This window comes from Spea bombifrons, chromosome 3, assembly GCF_027358695.1.
Source record: "Spea bombifrons isolate aSpeBom1 chromosome 3, aSpeBom1.2.pri, whole genome shotgun sequence".
Taxonomy (NCBI): domain Eukaryota; kingdom Metazoa; phylum Chordata; class Amphibia; order Anura; family Pelobatidae; genus Spea; species Spea bombifrons.
This window is the reverse complement of record NC_071089.1, coordinates 84,776,765-84,800,718: the sequence shown is the minus strand read 5'-3', so window position 1 is coordinate 84,800,718 and position 23,954 is coordinate 84,776,765. Positions and strand designations below refer to the sequence as shown.

The 23,954-nt window shown below is 39.5% G+C and overlaps 1 protein-coding gene across 3 annotated transcripts in view; it reads left to right on the top strand.

Annotated features, from left to right (window-relative positions):
* Nucleotides 1-23,954, top strand: part of FGF12 (fibroblast growth factor 12) — a 144,492-nt gene that overhangs the window by 42,472 nt on the left and 78,066 nt on the right. The window contains exon 1 of one of the 3 annotated variants that reach the window (XM_053458705.1): nucleotides 5,235-5,746. The exons of the other annotated variants lie outside the window; for them this stretch is intronic. Coding sequence (XP_053314680.1) covers nucleotides 5,656-5,746 — 91 coding nt within the window. The 5' untranslated portion in view covers nucleotides 5,235-5,655. Of the gene's footprint in view, nucleotides 1-5,234; nucleotides 5,747-23,954 lie in introns of those variants that run through there. 3 annotated transcript variants of the gene reach the window in all.

Sequence of the window (23,954 nt, the reverse complement as noted above, 5' to 3'; positions counted from 1 at the left end):
AATGGCTTCGGGTGGAGGCGTGCCTAGCGTTGTTGGAGGAGGGGCTATGTCTATGCACTTGTCCATAGGTGTCTTGAGAGAGAGACAAAAATAGGGAGGGGGTAGGTAGTGGGTGTGACTAAAAACCACTCCCTTGCCTAGAGGAAAGGGAAAGTTATAAGCATTGCCCTAGTAAGGTATTCAAAAATAAGTGCCCCTGTTTTAACATAAAAGATGCTGGGAGGTTTTTCACCTGTCACAAAAAATCCCTTAGTCAGTAGTATGACCAGATGGTCCCTTAAACTCACAACATAAATGTCTGGCCACCCTACACAAAAGCAAATCTTTTTGTACATACTTAACAATTAAAGAAGTTAATAAGAAGTCTGTTCACCAAAGGGAAAGTTTTCAGGAGAGAATTACATTTCTTCACTATATATTATGAAGGTCAAACCCCAGAAAACTTTTCATGCATGAAGAGCCGGCCCTGTATAGTTTAAATCAATGAGATTCTTTCAAAATGTCCTAATCTGTTGATAAAGCATTATACAGGGCCAGCTCAGCCCTTTTTGCATTGTACGCTAAATGAATGGGTGCATAAATTTACTACCGTTTAAAACTTTGGGGTTTTCATGGAAAACAAAAACAATTTCTAGCTGTAACATACCGTATTGGCTCGAATATAGGCCGCACTTTTTTCCCCCACTTTAAGTTTTTAAAGTGGGGGTGCGGCCTATATTCGGGGTCTAGCGCCCGACGCCCGGGACATGCAGTCCCGGGCGCCGGGCAGGCAGCGGGGTTAGGATACAGATCCCCCGCAGCGGTGCAGGGGACCTGCATCCTTCTCCCCGATACGCTCAGACAGCCTCCCCTGCCAGCACTTCCCACGGGGGGGGGTGCCGGCACGGGAGGTTATCTAAGCGTTTTACCTCTGCCCACCCCCGACTTACCGGAGCAGACTCCCGGGTGTCTTGCGGGGCCGGCGGGAGACATTTACGCAATACGCAAATGCAACTTCCGGTAACGGTACCGGAAGTTGCATACGCGTATTGCGTAGATGTCCCTCGCCGGCCCTGAAGACACCCGGGAGTCTGCTCCGGTAAGTCGAGGAGGGGGGGCAGAGGAGGACAGCGGCAGCGTATCGCGGGGAGGGAGGACAGCGGCAGCGTATCGCGGGGAGGGGCGGCAGCGTATCGCGGGGAGGGAGGGCAGCGGATCTCGGGGAGGGAGGACAGCGGCAGCGTATCGCGGGGAGGGAGGACAGCGGCAGCGGATCTCGGGGAGGGAGGGCAGCGGATCTCGGGGAGGGAGGGCAGCGGATCTCGGGGAGGGAGGGCAGCGGATCTCGGGGAGGGAGGGCAGCGGATCTCGGGGAGGGAGGGCAGCGGATCTCGTGGAGGGAGGGCAGCGGATCTCGGGGAGGGAGCGCAGCGGATCGCGGGGAGGGAGGACAGCGGCAGCGTATCGCGGGGAGGGAGGACAGCGGCAGCGTATCGCGGGGAGGGAGGACAGTGGCAGCGTATCTCGGGGAGGGAGGACAGTGGCAGCGTATCTCGGGGGGGGAGGACAGTGGTAGCATGTTTTTTTTGGTGCTTTTTTTAAAGAAAAAAAACTTTTTCTTTAAAAAAGCACCAAACTTTTAGGGTGCGGCCTATATACGGGGGCGGCCTATATCCGAGCCAATACGGTAATTACAAAAGAGCCAGGGATAAAGCTGCGGGAGCAGAGGTAATTGGGGGCAGGTGGGATGTATGTATATGTGTAAATGTGTTAGTATGTATGTGAGTATGGAAGTGTAATTGTGTGTGTGAGCATGGATGTGTATTTTTGTTTGTGTAAGCATGGATGTGTAATTTTGTGTGTATGGGTGTGTAGGTGTTTGTGTGTGTCAGCATGCATGTGTAGGTGTGTGTGTCAGCATGCATGTGTAGGTGTGTGTGTCAGCATGCATGTGTAGGTGTGTGTATCAGCATGCATGTGTAGGTGTGTGTGTGTGAGCATGCATGTGTAGGTGTGTGTTTGTGAGCATGCATGTGTAGGTGTGTGCCAGTATGCATGTGTAGGTGTTTGTGTGTGAGCATTTTTGTGTAGGTTTTTGTGTGTGAGCATATATGTGTAGGTGTTTGTATGTGAGCTTATATGTGTAGGTGTTTGTCTTTGAGCATATATGTGTAGGTGTTTGTGTTTGAACATATATGTGTAGATGTGAAATGGAGTGTGTGTTTCCAGCTACAATAGTAATTTACAACATTAACAACCTGTACACTGTATTGCCGATCTATTCATTGTTATTTTGATGGACACAATTGACCCCAAACTTTTGAACGGTAGTGTACATATTATAATAATTACATTTAGGGTTTTTGGTGGCAAGACAAGGTTGTTTTTTCCGAGAATATTTTCTACAACTTTTTTTAAAGAACCTTAGCAAATAAGGTAACATTAGCAGAACTGTAATAATGATTGGCCTTGAGTTTTGGCTATTTGTATATTTAAAACTGACAATATGAAAATGAACCTAGGGAAAATATAAAATGAATTGTCATCTGTGCAGCTTTGAACATATGGTCAGTGGTCTGATCACTTGCATGTTGCTCTCATCACTTGCATGATCATCTTGTCATCACAACCTCTGTAGCCACACATCTCGATCATGCTGCTCATTCATGCAAACATGTATGGTGCATTTGGACAGCTGTACTGATGAAAGCATGGCAGTGCTCGAAGGTCTATAAGTAGAACGTTACTATAAACTAGGTAAAAGTTAAATATATTAATATTATTTATTGATTTATTTAGCAAGATCATATTCCATAGAGGTGTACAACGGGACAAATATGCAATCAGATTGAGTTCTACTGTCACAGAGTCATGGTCGTAGGTAAATGATGCTCATGCTCATAACACTAACCATTTCAGCAATGTTATATTAGTATAAGTAGTATACTTATACTAGTATAAGTATTTTAACCCTGCACTATTTTATGACAAACAATGTGAGTCACCCCCTGCTCCTGCCTAGGCATTCATATGCTAATGCACTCATCCTCCACAGACATGCATAATAAAGTAATGTGCACTATGCAAGACCAAACAGTGGCAGATAATGCAAGGGGAAAAAAGCTATACCGATTTATACACTTAGAATAGGCAAGCATGTGTGACTGTTTTACATAATGTGATGTCTCTATCTAAGTTTGCCCCTATAAAGCTACTCACAGAATCAGAACTTTCCATGGAGCTGCTGTAGCCTAAGACTCTGTATGGCCAAATCACTTGAGACTGTGGGGTGGTGGTGTAGCGATATGCCTTTTTATATGCTTCTTATGCTTTGATTTTAATATGAGAATATTTTTTTTTACTTTTATCCAAGTTGGCACTCTGTGGTTTATTTCATTGAGTGACACACACCATTTTGTAGAACAAAAAGTGGTTGCCATGTAAATTCCCCCAAACAGTTTCCTGTTTGCAGATAACAGAGAACAAAGTGGACCTGTAACAATGCTGCATCCATTGCTTTAATATACGTAGATCCAGACATTACCAGTATGTTTCCATCTAACAGACAATGCAAGTTTGACAGCACGCATTTTTGTAAAGTATGTCCTGTTGATTGATAATAAGTTTAGCTAACTCAACAAAGGTCCACGTAGCACACAGCTGCTTGCCATGTCTTTTGGGGAAAACAGGTTTCTGAAAAGAAAAAAATGAATAAATAAAATAAAAGCCATCTCCGAGTTGTTGTTGTTTCCTGAGTAATACTATAATGCGTGTCTGGTTCTTTCTATAATCAAAGATGATTGTATATACTTTTTTATAGTCCATTTCCTTTATTATATTTAATGTCTTATATTACATGCTCTTCTGTTTTTCTGAGTAGCCACTGCTCATGTGGGACAAATATCAGCACTGTGTGTTTTTCCTTTATGTGCGTATGGATGTATAGCAGGCCTGGTGAGGTAGAGGATCGTTTCCTTGGCTAATCTCATGAGGATGGGAACTCCCTTGTGTATCCTCAGTATCTGTCATTTCCTATGCTTTTTCCACAGCCCAAGGCAGAAACCAAAGCCTCTTAAATACGTTCTCCTCTGGGTTATGCCTCTGCCCTTCTCTTCTCCCCAGTGGCATGAGGCAAACAAGTGTTGCTATAGTGGCAAGTTGTGTAATTCTTACTTTATCTTCAATAGGGTTTTCTAGGTGATTTTCACAAAATCCAAAGTGGTATTTGGTTTTCTTGTGGTGCATACATCAAACACACAACTCTGTTTGCTCAGAAACTATAAATGGAAGCCAGGGACTAGGTAATGTAGGCTATGTGGCATGCATTCTAAATGGTTATATTTGACACCAGTTCACAAGGTAAATGTGGAGGGGGTTGTTTTATACTCGGTGCGGCAGCCACTCATCAATTAAAATCTGATTGGGATATCACGGGGTTAATTGTTCTAGAGTTTTATTGGTTTATCCTTCTATTTTCAAATAAAATTGTGTTAACACAGAAAATACTCCCTCAATTGTAATAAATGTGCTAAACAGTCATTTTTTTTTTACATTACATTTACAATTAACCGTGTGTGCCCAAGCCTTCCCATGTCCTGCAGAGTTTCTTTGTGAAACACTTTGCAGGGGACCTAAGTGTGTGTGCGAGCATATGATGAGACCCAGCATGACTGTCTCTTAAACAACCTGTGACAAAGAAAGCAATAAAATACTATATAACAGTAGCCCAATTGCAACCATCAACTCGCATCTGGTAGATAATTCTAGGAGCTGTAGTCCAACACGTTCAAGACAGCTCTTTTATAGAACCACAGAAACCCTGTGTCCCTTAAAGTTTTGGTTTTAAAAGAACCTTAACATGGAATCTAAGTTCTAAAACCTTGCAGTACATCTCATAGTTCTGTGGTATCAGGATTGAGAATAACAAGTACTATTTTTATTTACTCCATGGAAATCTGGTATGTCTACCAGCCAAATACACGAATCTTTTGAAATTCTGTTTCCATAAACAAGTGTAGAATTAGGTCAATCCAAGACTATAGGGTCATAAAGAAAAAGAAAAAAAAATTGCATTTACTTATAAATGTACACTGTATTATAACTTTACCATCCGACAACATAGAAACATAGAACATCTGAAACATCAGATTCTAGTTTATTACCGGTACAAAACCTAAACTACCATTGTTTTAATAAAGCATAGTAAATAGGACATATACTGGATTTTTGGAATTGGATTTTTGGTCTGGCTTGTAGCCTTTTCCTTCTGCGTATTGTATGTGTAGTTAACTGTACATGTTCATTTCTGTATGAGTTGTATGGGGAGGCATTCCTGCTTCTACCAGCTGATCCCTGTGAAGTGAAAGCTGGAGCAGCCTGTTGTCTAGATGTTCAGGCTCTATAGAAGGAGGCAGGGCTAAGAGTAGAGTCAGTGTTTTCCGGCTGACGTCCTCACAATGATCTCCCCAGCTCTGCCCTTTTTGGCAAACTGCCTTCATTGAAAAGTCCCAACATGTCACGTTTGATCAGTTTTTAATCCTCTGATCTCGACTGCTACTCGCAAACCAAACACCAGTCCATGTCACGACGGCAAGACAACCCGTGCACTGGGTGACGAGCTGCTGACTCCTTCACATTGTGAGCCTGTCAAGGATTCAGAAAAAAAAAAGTCAATCAATGAAGATTCTTGGGCATTTCCTTAAGAAAGGAGTGCATATGCTGCAGTGTCTATGTGGAAATCGCTTGAAACAGAACAAGAATTCAAGTGGTGAGTGAAGATGCTGAAGTCTTCTCCTGTACTATAGCTGCTTCCCTGTTACTGATTCATTCAACAGCTCTGGAGAGAATGCATTTCACTTTGATGCTTCTTTACCATCCATTAGAAGCAGGCCTGCTGGTACTGCCTCATTTACACATTCATATTCATACAGCAATGAAACAAATCAACAATTCCATTATGTGTTTATCGAGTGAATGACCATTTTACATTGTAATTGGTGCTTAACTAAAGGAGATAATGTTGAACCGACAAACTCAGGGATACATCTTAATCGGGGATAGAAATGCCTTAGTTTGTTATAAGTCAAAAATGCACAAAATAGTAAATGTCATATTTATGTATGTTTTGAACATTGAGTAAAAAATACTTTATCAAAGGCTTTTTTGTCTTGAATGTGGAAGCTGCTGACTTTTATAATGATACCGTCATTAACCGTAGATTTCTTACTTGCTATGATAGTTGAGAAGGTACCGTGTTTTAATACAAGAATTCTGCACCTTTGAATACCCATGGGTTTAAGACTTTTAACCAAGGCGACGTGACTTTAGGTACTTTTATCGCACCGGCAGAAAAATGGCTTTCTTTTGTTATTGAAATAAAGCGATATCTGTATGAATCACAGTTACATTTCAAAGTAATCGCAGAGAATGATTCAGGACCATGGACAGATCATCACCATTTCCATATAAATGCCTTCGTTATTTCGTTTACTTTCTGTACTATTTGTAATAGACAAAGCTTTGCTCTGGAGTACGTTGCCTAACCCAGCAAGTGCTAAAGATCCAGAAAACAGTCTAATGATCTCTTACGTGGTGAGTGAGTGTGGGATAGGTTGTAGGGCATAAACTTAAAAGCATATAAAACAAGAATGTGAAGTAAGCATGTATGTGATCGAAACTTTCCACTGCCTGAGCTGAATAATAAGCCATTTGTAATATGTTTTGTTGCAAATGTTGTTGCTGTTATTATCACTTCATTCCAATAAGTAAGCTTTTTTTAATTGAGACTGAATGTGTTGGTCTCTTGTTTTTATATACTGTTATGATATGATTTTAACCCTTTATGAGTCAGAGATGTGGGCAAAGAGTTTCTGGGTGATACTATATGGTTTATGTGAGTAACTGAATCAGGCATATGAATTTATATACGGATTAATGTGTGCTCATGGTATCTACATACTTTATATTGGTGCAGTTTATTAAATGTATATCATATTATAAGAAAGGTAAATACAATGTGTTTTTTTCCTAATGTGTTACTTAAACCATATTTAAGTAAAGTATTTAAGGTTATTTTAGCTCCCAAAATCTATTTATAGGGCTTACATTTTGTCTGAGAGCGCTTGCTGTTCTTGAGGTTGTCTTTGCTAATTTCCTATACGCATTTTTGATGACTGTGAATGAATTGCATACTGACCGTGTGGGGGAGACCTCATCACTCTTACAGTTAGTATGTATAATGTGAAATGCACTGCTGTGGTTACATTTGCCCATCAATACCTTAGTGTGAATGTTCAAGTGGCACTGAAACTTTTTTTTCACTATTTCTTTCCCCGGACAGGTGCCTAAATCTCAGCAAGCTTTGTCTTGCTTTCCCCACTGCATAGGGCTTGAGATATATTGATGTAGAAGTGTCAGAGAATGTTTCAGGTATTATGGATTTCAGTGTTAGAAGGAGTAGCAGTGAAGCATGTAGTGAAGCACATAGCTCAGTCAAAGACCTATTGGTAATATATTCAATTAATAGAATAAAATAGGAAATCTGACTTGGTTTCAGTAGGATTACAATTTTAAAAACAGTAAGTTGGCCTCTTCCTTACCTGCTCGTCAAACTACATTTTTGAATTCCCTAGTGGAGAAGTTCCACCAAGTGACCTGTTTGCAATAAATGTGCACGAAGATCTTGTTGATTTGGGGTATTTTGGTACTAAAGAGGATTAGATGAATATTTAATTAGCTCTAACATCCAGCAAGAGCCACATGAATAAAATGTAGAAGATTGTTTTAAGCTTAATAACATTTGTTCTTGACTTTGCTGTATTCTAAGAAGACAATTATTACTGAAAGAGTTCCTTAAATAAAAAAAAAATGAAAACATTTTGTGCATTGTGCTATTGTTATTTTAATAAGATTTATTGGTTGATCAGTGCTGAAGAGGAGTTGTTCACTTGCTGTCGGTCACTTGAAGGGTTAATACTTTACATGATTTACTCTTTGAAGGGACGGTGTTATAATGAATTCAGCATAGCCACTTGATATTTTGGTAAGAATAAGCTGGCTAATCCCCTTGCTACTTTAAATCGGTGATTATAGGGTTTTCTCCTCACATATACAGCACATAATCCCCTTCTAGATTGTTATTTGTGCAGGATCCTCCTCATCTTTTATTTCTGTAAATCCAAAGAATGATACATAAATCATTAATAATAATAACGCTATATGTTTGTTACATATACACCATGCTATATGGCAAGCCAATCGGAGATATGCCCATCAGCATGAATATGACTGTCATGGGGGGGCTTTCCATATGTATTTTTGTAGAAGGATGTACGGTGCACTTGAGTTTCATTCCAGGTCTCGGAACGTGACTTCCTAAGATTCTTTTCAGTCTGGGCTGATAACCGCGCTGCTCTAGAACATTAAGTAGCCCATTATACATACTCGATATTCTTGTTCATACAGGCAGTGTTTCTAATAAATCTCCCAATGGCCATGATGTCGCTTTAGTTTTGACTTAATTGCATTTACTCGGCTGTCCTAAATAGGAGAAAAAGTGCAATGCAGATACTAAATATAGAAATGATAAAAGCTTTATTTATTTATTTTTAGCGCTTTGCCCTTACTAGCTCACTTGGTAATAAAATTACCCACAACCTGTTGCAGTTGCCCATGTTCCTTTCCTGATAAATCCAATTAAAAAGATGCAGGAAACTGAGATCGAGATCTGTAGCTGCTAATAGCGCATTTTTCAACTGAATCAGAGGAAAATGTGTATATGATTACAGTTGGAAGAGTGGATATTTCAGCAAAAGATTACTTTTTCTTAACCAAAAAAAAAATCTGCCTGTAGGTAGCATTCTGTAATAAATTCAGACTGTGGGAGTGCTTGAGCCGACCTTCCAGACATTTCGACCATTGAAAGGGTGAATCAGTGTTCAGTGCTTTGCATGGCAGTGAATTAGAAATCAAATATTTTTTTTAAAGTTCAAAACATTTGCTATTACAGTGTTTTCATACAGCGACATCAGATTCCTTACTGTTCTTACGATAGGAGAGAGTAAAAATTAAAACAATAAAAAAATTAAAAAAAATGGAAAATACTCAATAATATTAACATGTTCACACATAGTGGTATAGAAGGAAACAATGGTCCTGCTATTGTAAACTTACCAGTGTATATCTATATTTATCTTAGATTATATAAACTGGTAGTATGTCTTATGTTTAGACATCATTGGCTATGCTCCATTCATTGGGGTTTATGTGGAAAGAGTAGTTCTGTTTAAAAGTAGACAGAGTGGTGCAATCACCAAAGCAATCAATGGAATGGTGCCCCTTATTGCTCCATTCTTAGTCTTTTATACATATCTCAATCTCAGTTGTGCAGTGTCAGAATATAATGTATTATTTTTTTTCCTTGGTTCAGATTAAGGCTACCATTTAACTGCAAAGACTCGCTTTAAACCCCATTCAGAAAAATATTAGCACTTAGTTCTCAGCTGTAGAGTAATGTGCCAATTTGTTTATAATATTTCTAGTTAAGAAGGGCATTTCGGAAGTGACAGTCACATTGCAGCCCTCTGGCATGTCTTTCCAAAAATGCCAGAGCTGAGATGAAGAACGCAGAGATTAAGGCAGAGAGGCTTTAATAATGTATTTTATTTTAGGATGTATATGATGAATCTAAAGGTTACCTAATTTTCCCCATGATAATTTAATAATGTGGACCTTTGGAATATCCTGTATTTACCAGGAAATGTCAGTAGGATCCATATGTGTTTGGGACCCTGCTGATTTTGTTCACTTATGAAGTTTTTGCTTCAGCTCAACACTTTTAGTATATCCACCAAATTTTTGGCCAAAAGTGTTACTGACTACGCCATAGGTTACAAAGAGGTTAAGACTGATCCTGGAAAGACTTTCTGACTGTAGGTACCAAACCATGATTAGGCCCAGGTGAGTACAAACTAAAACTTGGGGATTGGTTTGCATACCTCCTAGGAGGATATATTTTGGCTATAAATTTTGATTTATGAAAATGATTACCAAGCAATTGCTAGATAAGTGTTTCAAAGGTTAATAAACGTTGGTGAGCAAACTACTAAACACCCAATGCTTCCCTAAATTTATAAATAATGTATATGGCAAACAATTAGATGTTGCTCTGGTGTGAAGGCCACACTGAAATAGGTGTGAACAAACATAAAGAAACCTTTTAGATACATGGTGAAAGTTATCCTAACAGTCGACCGTGAAATGTGGGAGTTGGGGGAGTTGCAATGGCTACAATTAATTTACACTAATTTCAAAAAGTAACAAAAAGGATTTAGCATCATAACTGAAAACTCTCCAGGTTTTGCCTGGAGTCCCGGAGTAAAGTCCTGCTTGCCTGGGTCTCTGATTCAGTTTGTTCTTTCTCCAGGCAGGGGAGTGGATTTGGCCACCCCACCCCCATCCTCCTCTCTCTTACTTTCCAGCCACTCCCAACCCACCAAGGGATGTGTAGTGCTATCCCTGCCCCTAATCATGACTAGCCTGGCTCCATCACAAGAACAGACCTCAAGTAGACCTCAAGGTAGCCTCACTGGGACTTTCCCATGTATGCCACTCATGTATACTACTCAATTACTTTAATTAGGGGAATTGTTTTCAGAATGTATTAAATCAAACCATGTCACAGAATGCCCCTTAAAATTAGGACACTACGTCAAGGACATTCAACGGTGTGTGACATCATTTTCAGTACCACCATTACTTGGGATGTGTTATGACATCACATTTAAAAACAAATCCCTCTATTCCACCATTTTTATGCATGTGCAGTCCCCAGTTTGGGGACTGCACATGCAACTTTGTGCAACTGAGACACTGGTCTGGACATCAGTCAAACAGGATATATGTTTCTATGAGCAAAATGATCTGTCGTATAAAATGGTTTTCGTTCTGTGTACAAAAATCAGGGATTGTACACTCATTTTTGTTTCTGTTCATTTTTAGTATGCACTCCCACAACATTTCTCTGCCTTTCTAAAGTTATGTTACCCTATATTTATTTGCATGTATACCCTCATGCTGGTCCTTGACATCACCATTTTAGTGATGTCACAGTTACATATAGTGAGCTAGTTCCCATGGAAACAAGTGGATACATTTTAAATATCAATATAAACATAATAAACAAAGGGAAGATATATTTTGTTTGCAAGGACATAATGAAATAAAAAAGAATGTTGTGAGTTACCATAGAAATGCAGAGCTCAAAGTTAGAGGCTACATAAGTCGTCAATAGAGATCAATATATTATAAATAATGCAAGAAGAAAAGTTCAAATGTAAAACGTTGCATACAAAAAAATATTCACATGAGATTATTGTTTAAAAATGTAATTCACAGATAAACTGAGCTGAAACACCAACATAACTAACCATTATGGAAGGCACAAAATTGGCTGGGCCGCCCATCAAGATCTATATTTAAATCAAAAGTTTAACTATGCCTTAAACAAAAATACCCTTTTTGACTATTTAAAATTTTGGGTGATAACATCGTATCAGCTAATAGCAGGATTGGTCCGTCTTGATATGACCTTGTTTAAACTTTTAATCACAGTCAGTCTTTATATATAGTTGCCAACGTTCTTGTTCAGGACACCATTCCCTTGGTTATGTCAGTTTGGCCCCACCCACTTTGTGCCAGCACATCCCCAGCACATCATGTGTGTGTATAAAAGGGGGGGGGGTGTAGGTAGCATTGCCTACTCAGCATTGGCTGTACATGATTTCTATTACACCTGCCCTTCTTTTTCAAAGAAGAACACTCATTTTTCTCACATTAAAAGCAATAATATTAAACTACATGTGATTATACCCCCTTGCGCATTTAAAAGCCTGTTTGATCACACCAGGATGTTGTAGGGGTTCTGTGTAATTGTGTGTAAATGGCAATGGGTATTTGCTGTGAGTGGCAGGGTTTTCCTGGGATGTTGCGTGGTTCGTTGTTCTTCAAGACTGTCTCTTGCATTTGATGAGTTAACAAAGTTGCAATAGTTACGCCAAGTGAGATAGTTTTAATGGCAAGGAATAACTAAACCCACCCTGAGGGCAGTGAACTGAGATGGATACTCACACCACACATATACACACACACGTGCACGTACACATACACACACACGCATGAAGAGACCTGGGAAATTACCTGATTTCACCCATAATCTCCAGGTGAAACTCTGCTTCCCCAGTGTTCCAGGTTTGCGTATTCAACCATTCCCTGGGTCCCAGTATTTTGTCACATAGTATTATTATTATTATTATTATTATCTTATATAGCGCCAACAATTTACGCAGCGCTTACTACTCAGACAGAAAAGTTTGCAAACTAGAGCAGAAAAGTTACCAAAAACCAATTGGGGCAGGTATATAATATATGTTGACTGTGACATAGGAGCCATGATCAAATACTGAAAGTGGAGCAAAGGAGCAGTCTAGGTGGTACACGTGATTCCCATCAAATTTCTGTTTCTGTGTCTCTATGAAAAACCTCCGCAGGGCTGCGGATCTGTGCTATAATTGCTCTGTGAATAAGCTGATTTTGTTCTATGTCAGATGCGTGAGTCATACCTCAGTAAAGAGGGAACCTCAGGGATACTGTAGATACAACAGGTTGTCATGGTAACACTTGTTTTCTTACTTGAGCCTGGTCTCCGGAGAAATAAATTATTCACAACTCAACCACATAAGTAAAAGGGGCAGAGCAAGGGGCATATTTATGCTGTTATTATGTAATCAGAAATATGACAAGTGTGTGACTTACTACCCTTGAGTCATATTTTTTAATGCAGGAGAGGCACCCCTGACCTTTGTTGGACTACAAATACCATGATCCCCTGCCTAAATTTGTGTATACCCATGGATCAGAGTGATATATGACTTATTCTACAGCTCCATCTATAAAGCATCGCATATACTCCAAACTGAATTTGGTGCAGGGTACATTTTAAAATGCATGCATTGAAATTTTAGGCATAGCTGCCAACAGCCCTGATAATATTACATATGATTTACCTCCATTATATTCTGCACTGCATGTGTTTGTGATTTCGGCTACGGACCACAGACCACAATAAAGCTATAACAGCTGCTTTTATATAGATCTGGATTGAGCCTAATTCCTTTGTTCCCATGATGACCTATTAGACATTGGCTTTGGGGTAAGCTCTTATTGTTCGTCTGCCTTGTGAGGCTAATTGCATAGTGCTGTGGGACTGAACCAGCGTATATTGTGCTGCGATATATTTCATGATTATATAATATAATTCATAAAAACATATATACACAGAAGTGATCCATCTGTGGAGTAAATGTTGCGTTTAGGGCTTGTTGCTGTAGACACTTTTACTTTAAATAAAAGTGCAAGACTCACAAAATAAAAGGTTTCTGGAGCAAAGTGTTCGTACTCTCTATGCCGTTTGGCTTGGTTGTGATCTTCTCCTTTAAAATATACTCTCGCTTATGTTATATTTTGGTTAAACCTTCAGTCTTCTTTCTATTTTATTGATTACATTAATTGTGCTTTTATTGCTATAACATGGAGTTCTTTGAACCTCTCATAGCATTTTTGGGTTGGAGGATCTGGTTGGCTTCACCCCCACCAGGATGTTCTTGGAAGGTTTGATGGATATGGACTTCTGCTGGATCTCTTATTCTGATGGAGTTTTGCAGATGTTTTATTTACATGTTTAGTGTTGAAATCAACTCTCGCAACAATCAAGCTCATTTTCACAGGGATGCAGCTGCAAAAGACGGTGGAGTCATACCATTCTTGGAAGCACTCAGTGGGACTTATGTATGAAACGAATTCTGGTACGAAGTTATAAAAGTGCAAAATAATATAGTTTGCTGTTGAAAACAAGACTTTTTAAGGGGTCTCTTTATGATAACCCTTGCTAGGCCACCAGCAAATTCTGTAAGCGGAGCTTTGTGACACGCGTGGATAGGGGCTATTTGTCGAAATGTAAGTACACTTAAAGTACATAAGTACCAAATTTTGGTTTGATGTGTTCTACATTTGCTAACTAACTATGGAGACAAAAATTGAATAATTAGACCAAAGAGTGCGATGAACAGAAGAGAACTGTACTGCAGATGTGGCATGTTTTCCTATTTCTATAGAGAAGGAAAGTTTGTGAATGCTTTTTTAGACGCTTGCTCTTGACCATCTGAGCGTATTCATCAAGTTTAAAACACAGTCAGACTCTTGCTAGCCTCTGATAATAACACTGAACCTCTCCGCTGGGGATATGGAAGCTGTTGCTAAATTTATGTCGAACCACCCACAAGCTTCAATCATGACTCACGGATGTTGTGTATTCAGTTATCCATTGGAAATCATACTGAGTTATAGCTGCCGAACGGCACTTTTTCCCCATATTGAATGGCAATATTGAATGAATGCCAACCATTAAACCAGTCTTTTATTCAAGAGGCACTTCTATGTTCAGTATCCATTGTGCATCTACAGAGTGGGATGTCTGACAACATATATATATTGTGTTCACTGATTACATTGCCTATTTTGTATTTGTAAATTACTTTTTGTATTCGTCGTCTGGATATGCAAGGCCACTTTTTTTTTGTATGGCCGGGCATATGCTGCTGGCATACTGCGGCACCCAATCTGCTGCTGGAGTGGTAGATCTGGTAAGCGGGGTGCTGATTGTATTAATTCATTTATATTTGTGTAATAATACAATATTTGTTACATTTACAATCACAGTGGCAATCGATTTTCACTTGATAATGTTTTATTTAAAAATGTCCCATAGAATAGACCTATCTATATAATGCTGGAATGGGCCACCCCTTACTAAATCACGAAGGAGCCAAACATGGTTCCCACGTGGCCCACCCAATGGGGTTAACCAAAAGGGTGTCACAGAATTTTCTGTTTATGTATAGTTAAACTTTATTCAACAGTATGATTACAACAAGAAACAAAGTATGTCTTTTTGAAATAAATATATCCCACAGCTTTGAATCTAAAAATAGGGTGTTTTAAAAGGAGATTTGCCTGGAGAGAACAGACATGCAGAAGGAGAAATGATCAGGGGTGGAATAAATCCAGGTTGATTAACTTTTCATTCTGGCCTTTTCCCGCTTCATATTAGCCTAATGTGAATGCCTTGATTCCATGTTTAGGTAAATAACAAATGCTTCAGATGGTTGTTTCTAGGGGAATGAACAATTACCCATATGGGTAAAGCAGTTTCATTAACTCTTCCTTGCTGTAGAGGATAAAACACGTTGAAGGCAGAAACAGACACAGTGGAAGGATTGTGAATGGAGGAAGGATAAGGAACAAGCATCTGTTGGGGTGTGACAGGTGTTTTATAGCCTTCTGGGGTTATGCTCTATTGTCCTATCTGGAGTAGTAGCACCACAGGTGTGTGTAAAGTGGGGGGGGTTGCAGGTAGTATTGTCTGCTCAGGATTGGCTGTACATGATTTTTATTATTATACCTGTTCTTCTAAGAACACTCGTTTTTGTCACATTAAAAGCAATAATATTGAACTTTGAACAACCTAGTGCTGAATTTTGATTCAAACACTATTTGCTTCCTTGATACTTCTGAGACATAGCGGATTTATATTCCAGGACGCTGCCTTCTGATGTATGCAAGTTATTTATTTGTTTTACGCACACACAAGCTTATTATCAGTGGGATTGAAAATCCTTCCGTGGCTTGAACCTTGAAATCCCTGCCTAAACCGTTAAACCATGCCTGGGCACAGCTGGCTATAGATGCTGCGATAAGTCAGAGAGCCCCCCCATTGGATTCTCTTCCACATCTGCTTAATGTGAACTGGGAAGGGATTGGACATTTGCTCAGTCAGGCTGAATTTAAACATTGCATTGCTCTATAACTGGGACAGTGGTGTCTTTTTATGTCCACATTTCTTCTATATTTAGAAATAAGGTCACATTATGAGCATTTCTGGCAACAAACAGGCTGTACTGAAATGTCTCCGAACCACATTGCTTAATGTAGTACATGGTCCATTGCTCCTAAGAGGACTTTTTTGAGTATTATAAATCACACCTGCAAAAGGCAAGTCCTAGTGTCCTATTCGGTACCTTAATAGACAGCTCCTTAGTTACAGTAACCAATGCTTCCATAATGCATGAGAATAGCAAAACCAAGGCAATGTTGCCCATTCCTTCAAGTCATCTGTCTTCGTCTTAAACTTCTTCGATAGACCCTTAGGCCACGGGGTAGACAGAATGCAAACAAGCAAAACATTTCTTTCAGTGTCATACAATAAGCTTTAGTCTTCTGGAACAATGCTGCCTGATTAGTAACTACTCCAGAAATATCCATTCTTGTTCTCCTCTGGCAACTCCAAAAGTGATTAGTTTGCAGTCTCTGACACTTTGAAGTTCTGCTCCATTCAGGATTCTCAGCACACAGCCTGAATCCAAGCAGCCTCTGCAGCTGGAAACTCTTCAATCAGCTCATTTTATGAAGTCCAAAGATCAAATACTTTTTCTGAATGTTTCTCACCATCTGGATAACAAAAAAAATAAATAAATAAAACTTTTCTAAGATTGTGTTCTGGTACAGAAAATTTAAAGTAGTAGACATATTTCAAGTGGCTTGGTCGAGAGATTACACAGCATTCATAAGAGATAATCGTGTAAAAACGTATTTAATATAAAAATATAGATAATAATGTGTGCAGGAACATATCCTTGCCGATAGTTTGATCAGGCACCCAGTGCACCGCTGCTCAGTGGGCCGGTTACAAAGGAGAATCCTGATCTCTCCAGGTGGCCCATTCGCACAACGGAGGACTGAGCTTCTCCTTTTGTACCAGTATGTCTTACTGTGTGTTAGAGCTATTGTCAAGTTTGTATAGTATTATTTTTTATGTTATTGTTCATTTTCACTGTCTCCTATTGTAATAGTGCTATGGTATATGTATAGTGACAACGGTTCTGATCAAAGCGATACTTGCTTAAAAAAACAAACAAACAAAAACATCAACTACTAAACTTATTTCTACATCAGAAAATGATGTAGATATAATATGAACATTATTTGGAAAGGACACAAACGGAAACTGAGGGGCGATAATAAAAAGACCCAACTCAGGACTTATTGCTATGTCCCGGAGAGAGTTTTTGAAGATGATTTCTAAAATTACAATAATTGTTTGAAGCTAATTGAAAGAGTGGTACCGGAAAAGGGTTGCACTTTCTCACATGTTAAGAGGACATTAGAGCTTTGGAGGTTGCTACAATTTAGGATTCTGTTTTCCATCATTATGAGCCATAAAAAATTCAGTAGGCAGATTGATTGTAAACATTCCAAGTATATTTATATGTGCGAGCCAACATTCCGCATCATGGATATGTTGTTCATGTGACAAAAGATTTTATCTTTATCTTTTTTTTCCTGGCTTAAGAGAATTTCTGTTCATGAACATACTTGAGATTTGTAAGGTCCAGCAAATCATTGTATAAAACAGGTTTAGGATATTATTGTGTTGGCTACTGTTATCTGGAAGAGAAAAATCCAGGCCAAAGAAGGAAACAGTACCAATAACATCAAACAAATTAAGTACTTTAAATTTATAAAAAAAAAAAAAAAAAAAACTATCATTTTTGTCTACCCTGCATCTTTCACCACTGCCGTTAGTGGAGACGTGTATCCAAAGCACATGAGCACAAGCATCAACAGTATTGTACAACATAAGAGAACTGAATCTAGCCAAACCAGTAGTAACAGTACTTTAGCTGGGTTATCACCACTCTGATAAGGATATGGACTTTCACCCTATTTTTAATTATGGCCTTCGCACATCTAAAGGGTTAACTAGGCAAGGTATGATTATTATTATTCAAGCTATCTCAGCAGTGCTGTCGCTGCAGGGCAAAATGTCACCTTCTTATACCATTACTTAAATTATTTACCTAATAAAAATAAATAAAAATTCTCAGTCTATGGAAAAGCCGGCAACATGTTCATAAATAAACTGTTCAGCAGGGATAAAAGAGAATCATAATCCCTTTATTATGAGCACACTGAAATGTATCTGTAGGTATAGGCATATATTAGCTTTTCCTGTTTCTTTCTCTAATGTGACAGAACATCTTTGTATCTCACTTAGATGGTAAAGATTGTAAGCTTGTGAGCAGAGCTCTCTCCACCTAATGTATCAGGTTGCCTTAGTCTGTCAATTCTAGTCTTGTCATACCCCTTCAATATATGTATTGTATTAAGCGCTGCTTAAATTGTTGGCGCTATATAAATAAAGGATAATAATTATCATAATAATAATAAAACAGAAAGGTACTTAGCAAGTCATATGTGATGATGATTGTCCATCAAAAGATAATACATTATTATTACTATTATTTTTTATTTATATAGCGCCAACAATCTACGCAGCGCTTAATACAATACACATATTCAAGGGGTATGAGAAGACGAGAATTGACAGACTTAAACAAACCGATACATTAGGTGGAGAGAGCCCTGCTCGCAAGCTTACAATCTTGAGGGAATGGGGTGACAAACATAAGGCACAGAGAAAGGTTGAGAGATAGTGTGGTGGTTCTATCAATGAGAAGGAAGTTCTAGCAGCTAAGAAGGTGCGGTTTCTCTGAAGAAGTGAGTTTTGAGATGTTTCTTTAATGTCGGAAGAGAGAGTGAATGCTGAAGGTTCAGTGGAAGTAGATTCCAGAGATATGGGGCAGCCCGAGTGAAATCTTGTAGATGGGAAAAGGAAGAGGTGATAAGTGAGGAGTAGAGCCTAAGCCGATGGGAAGAACGTAAAGATCGAGTAGGGGAGTATTTGCTTATGAGGGCAGAAATGTATGGAGGAGCAGTGTTATGGAGGGCCTTATATGTTAGTACCAGGATCTGATGGGCCTCCAAAATGCATAGTTAGTAGACTTGTGCATTCATATTCGGGCGAACATGAAAACAAGACGAAGGGTGCGTTTTTGTTGTTCAGCCCAAATACTGAAGAAAGTCAAATTAGTTGCGCTCATTGCTGTTTTCATTACAACTGGTAAAATATGCTGAAGAAGCCAATAAAATGTTTAAATGTTCTGTAAAATGAAACAAGCACTTTGGTGACAAATGACTTGACCAGGTAATAAAACGGCTATCATATCTTCTAAAATTATAATTAAAAAAAAGAGTATTGGAGTATGTGGTAGTGCATTTTTAATAGAGTAACAGTTTCTAGGAAAAGGTTTGGAAATTATCAACATCTCCCTGGAAAAGGGAGGTTGATTTTCTTGAAAGTGTGTAACAAACAATTAAACATTATTTCACTAAAAAAGGTATTTTTTGGTCTAATGCTGTTATCTTGAACTGCGTAAATTACAATGAAACCTTAACTCTGAACATTGTGTTAATTCTTTTTGTACCACTAGGTGGCGATATTGTGCTTCAGGTTTGACTAAAGAAAATCTTTCCTTTTACACGTTATACATTTACAGTTCTAAACATACTGTTGTTTTTAACTCAGAATGTCCCGGAATATATGTATATTTCACTAAACTTTAATTTGGAACCTTTGTTTCAAAAATGAAACACAGATTGTTCACAAAATGTTGTTCACAATTCTGCTATGTTTTAGATATCATTTGGAAGAGGTGAGCATGCATAAGGCAAAATTCCTCAATATTGGTTTACACGGTTATCCATGGCTGGGTTCTTTCCTGGCTTCTAAAATAGACCTACATAGATTTGCTCAGTTCTGCATACGAAACCCTACATCAATACCCTACCTATACTCTGCCAGTCTTTTGGTGTTATTCCTGTCACATAAGAAGACCTTTGTCTGCTGAGGGGCACTTGGATCAACTTGCACGCCAAGTAAGCTTTTACTTGGACCTTCCCTTTAGATAGCAGACTTGTGCTGGGTCTGCATGCACATAGAAGTCCGCTCACAAAGAAATCTCAATCTGCCTACTACCTTATGTTGCAGAGTGCCAGGAAATTATCCTGGAGACCAACATTAGGTGGTGCACAGACTGCAAACGAGGAATGGTTAATTTGCTGATGGCAGACTCATCTAGACTATGGAGGTACTAGGGTAGGCTTGCCCAGGGTCATCATCAGGCCGGACTGGGACAAAAAATAGGCCCGGGCATTTAAGACTGAGCAGTCCATTTTTTTTTTTTTTTTTGTTAAACTAAATTCTGACACATTTAATATACCATTTCTTGTTGTCTATTAGTTATATTTCAGACACTGTAATCAATTAGCATTACATAAATATATAATAAATGAATCATAACGTCATGCAATTTATAAAGTGCTATATCTTTAATGAAAGATTCAAGGCAGTAACTAATTTTTTACCATTTAGTTGGTACTTAGAAAAAAAACTAGTGGCAGTGTGGCACTCCTTGGGCCTTGGCTGGTCAGATCACCGTCACGACTCACAGCACAGCACAGCAGGGAAGAAACTCAGACCTCAGACCACCCCAACTGAATTGCGGCGCAATGTGACTAAAAAAAGTCATCATACACAGGACCCCTGAAGCCACAATTTAGTGCCATAATCCTTTTTAATAAGATACGCAGGTTGAAATAGAGTAAATAACACAATACCTTTACTTTTGCTCTCACTGATTTCTGGGCCTAGAATATTTTGTCCTCTAAAGTGACTACAAATTCAGGAGGGCGTTTCATCTCTGGATAAGTAAAAATTAAATTCCTTTCCGTTCAATTTATTCCTACAGAAAGTAAAAGGCCAGAAAACAGATGACTAAATACACACTAGGATACACAGAAACAAAGGTTGGAATACAGCACTCAGTAGTGAGATGGTGCACGAGCCAGGGTACCACCAAGTCCTTCAATAAATCCACGCCAGGACAGGCTCTGCCACCCAGATACACATGCAAGGACAGACTCTGCCACACCGACACCCTAACACACACACCAGGACAGGCTCTGCCACACTGACACACAAACACCAGGACAGGCTCTGCCACACTGACACCCGCATCCGGATGGTTTCCACCGACAGTTTCCCTTTGGTATTGATTTATGTGATGGCTGCAGGTGGACCTCTTGTGTATTGATGCCGACAGCCCCCACGTGTATTTGTGCACTCCAGAGAGCCCCCCCAAACATATACACCAGGACAGGCTTTGTCACACTGACACCCAGACACACCAGGACAGGCTCTGCCACACAGACAACCAAACACACACACACCAGGACAGGCCCTGCCACACCGACACCCAAAAACACACAACAGGACAGGCTCTGCCACACCGACACCCAAACACACACCAGGACAGGTTCTGCCACACCGACACCCAAACACACACACCAGCAGAGGCTCTGCCACACCGACACCCAAACACACACACCAAGACAGGCCCTGCCACATCGACACCCAAACACACACACCAGGGCAGGCTCTGCCACACTGACACCCGCATCTGGAGGGTTTCCACGGACGGTTTCCCTTTGGTATTGATTTATGTGATGGCCGCAGCTGGCCCTCTTGTGTATTGATACCGCCAGCCCCCACATGTGCACTCTAGAGAGCCCCCCTTTGTCTATTTATGCCCCCAGCCAGCCCCACATTGTATATTTATCCCACCAGACAGCCCCACTTTAGTATTGATTTATGTGATGCCCCAGCCAGCACCCGCTTGTGAATTAATGCCCCCACACCCTTGCGTACTGCCCCCAGCCAGCCCCACATTATGTAATTATGCCAGCCAGCATAAATCAAATCAGACCCAGACCTGCCTAGGACCCAGATTGGAAGAATAGGACTTGCCATCTTTGCCCCCAAAACAGCCTCCCTGTGGCAACTTTGTCCCCAAAACAGCTTGCCTGTGGCATCTTTGCTATCAAAACAGCCTGCCTGTGGCATCTTTGCCACCAAAACAGCCTGCCTGTGGCATCTTTGCCCCCCGTACACATCCATGCTATCACACACACACATATTCATTCACTTGTTCACAAATATTTATCCACTATTTATCACAGATAATCATTCACTCATTCAGATATTCATTAATTGATACTCATTAATTCCCTCATTCAGATACTAATTTACATATACTCATTCACAAGCATTCATTCACTCACCCCTTCACAGATACTCATTAATTCACTCACTCACTCAATCTCACATACTCCTTAGATGTCAGGGTCTCCCCTTCAAGTGATCAGAGGAGCCATTTCTGTAGTGCAGGAGAGACTGCTGGTTAGCTTTTAAGTGATCAGGCAGCAAGCCAGAGAAAGTCTTGTACATCCAACAGAAAGTAAAACTAATATATTAATATATAATTAATATATTAATATTATTGCTTGCTTCCATGATAACAGACTGATGGGGGAATTAAGGGGCAATTACAGTGTTAGTTCATGCTCACTGTTCCATCAAGGATGAAACAGCTGTCCATGAGTGGCAATCTGGTTTTTGCACCTTTGTCCATGGCTTTGTTTAAAAGCTATCTAGCACAACAGACATTAGCAGTAAGGGATCCATGTATAAAGTGGCAAAATAGATGATCATTGTTAACTTGATTTGCATATACCTACCCCAAATCCTTTGCTTTTTAGGATTTCTGTGGGAAAGTCTTAAGGCTTGTCTGGTGGAAGGGGCGTAACTTGAAACCACCAGGCCCTGATGCGAAAATTTCCCCTGGGCCCCCCAACTTGAACAGCTAGTCTATACCATCATTGCCCCTCCCCCCCCTCCTTCCAACATAAAACGTATGGAACACACAAATTACACAGTTACTCATGCTCACTAACGCTCTCACCCCGCTTACACATCCATGCTCACACACACAATTACACATCAATGCTCACACGCACACACACACAAATCCATGCTCACACACAAAAGTACACATTCATGTTCACACACAATTACACACCAATGCTCACACGCACAATTACACATACATGCTCACACACACACATACGCATCCATGCTCTCACACACACGTACACATTCATGGTCACACACACACAAGTACACATCCATGCTCACACATACACAAGTACACATAAATGCTTACATACATACATATATACACACACACATATACATATACATAAGTACACATCCATGCTCACAAACACACACACAAGTACACATAAATGCTTACATACATACATATATATACACACACACATATACATACACATATACATACATCCTTAAACTGATAGATTAGGGATGAAACCGGATTAGTAATAGTAATCAGGACATCCGCCGCGTATAAATTAATCTTAGCTTCTGCCGAGCCTGATATAAAAGCTTTGATGCTATCAGTATTCCTTATATTAATGGCACAGGGCTCTATGTATGGACAGAATATAAAGAAGTGGAGACAGTAGGCATCCCTTGCAAGTTCTGTTCTGCAGGGGAACCACCCTGCACAAATGTTCGGGCCTACAGTTCTTGCCATAGGGTTGTCATATAAAAGACAAAATTGCTCTATATATATCTAACCTTTGTATTCCAAACTTTAGCAACGTGCTTTTTAGAAAGTTCCAATTGACTCTGTCGAACGCCTTTTCTATCACTTTTCTTGTCCCCACCATAATATATTTTGTGTGTTAGTCTTAAAATGCTAAATGTTGAGGGGGAATTCTATTTGTCCACAAGGTGGCAGTGTGGGATGACTAATACCATTTAAAATGTAACATCTTTGTATCTGTTAGACTTGCGCATTCTGATTGGTATGATTCTCAATTTTCACAAAATTGGCCAATATTGTGAATTGGTACAGATCTCTGAAAATGAGCAGGGACCACCAAAGGAGTAAATGAAAATTTAGCTAATCAAATAATAATGCAAACATAATATACAATTTTTTTATTATTTGCATTTACATTCATCTTATTTTTTGGCAATTCTTAATACTCAAGTCCAATATTAAGAATATAAGTAAAACCTGAATCAAGCACTCAGCACA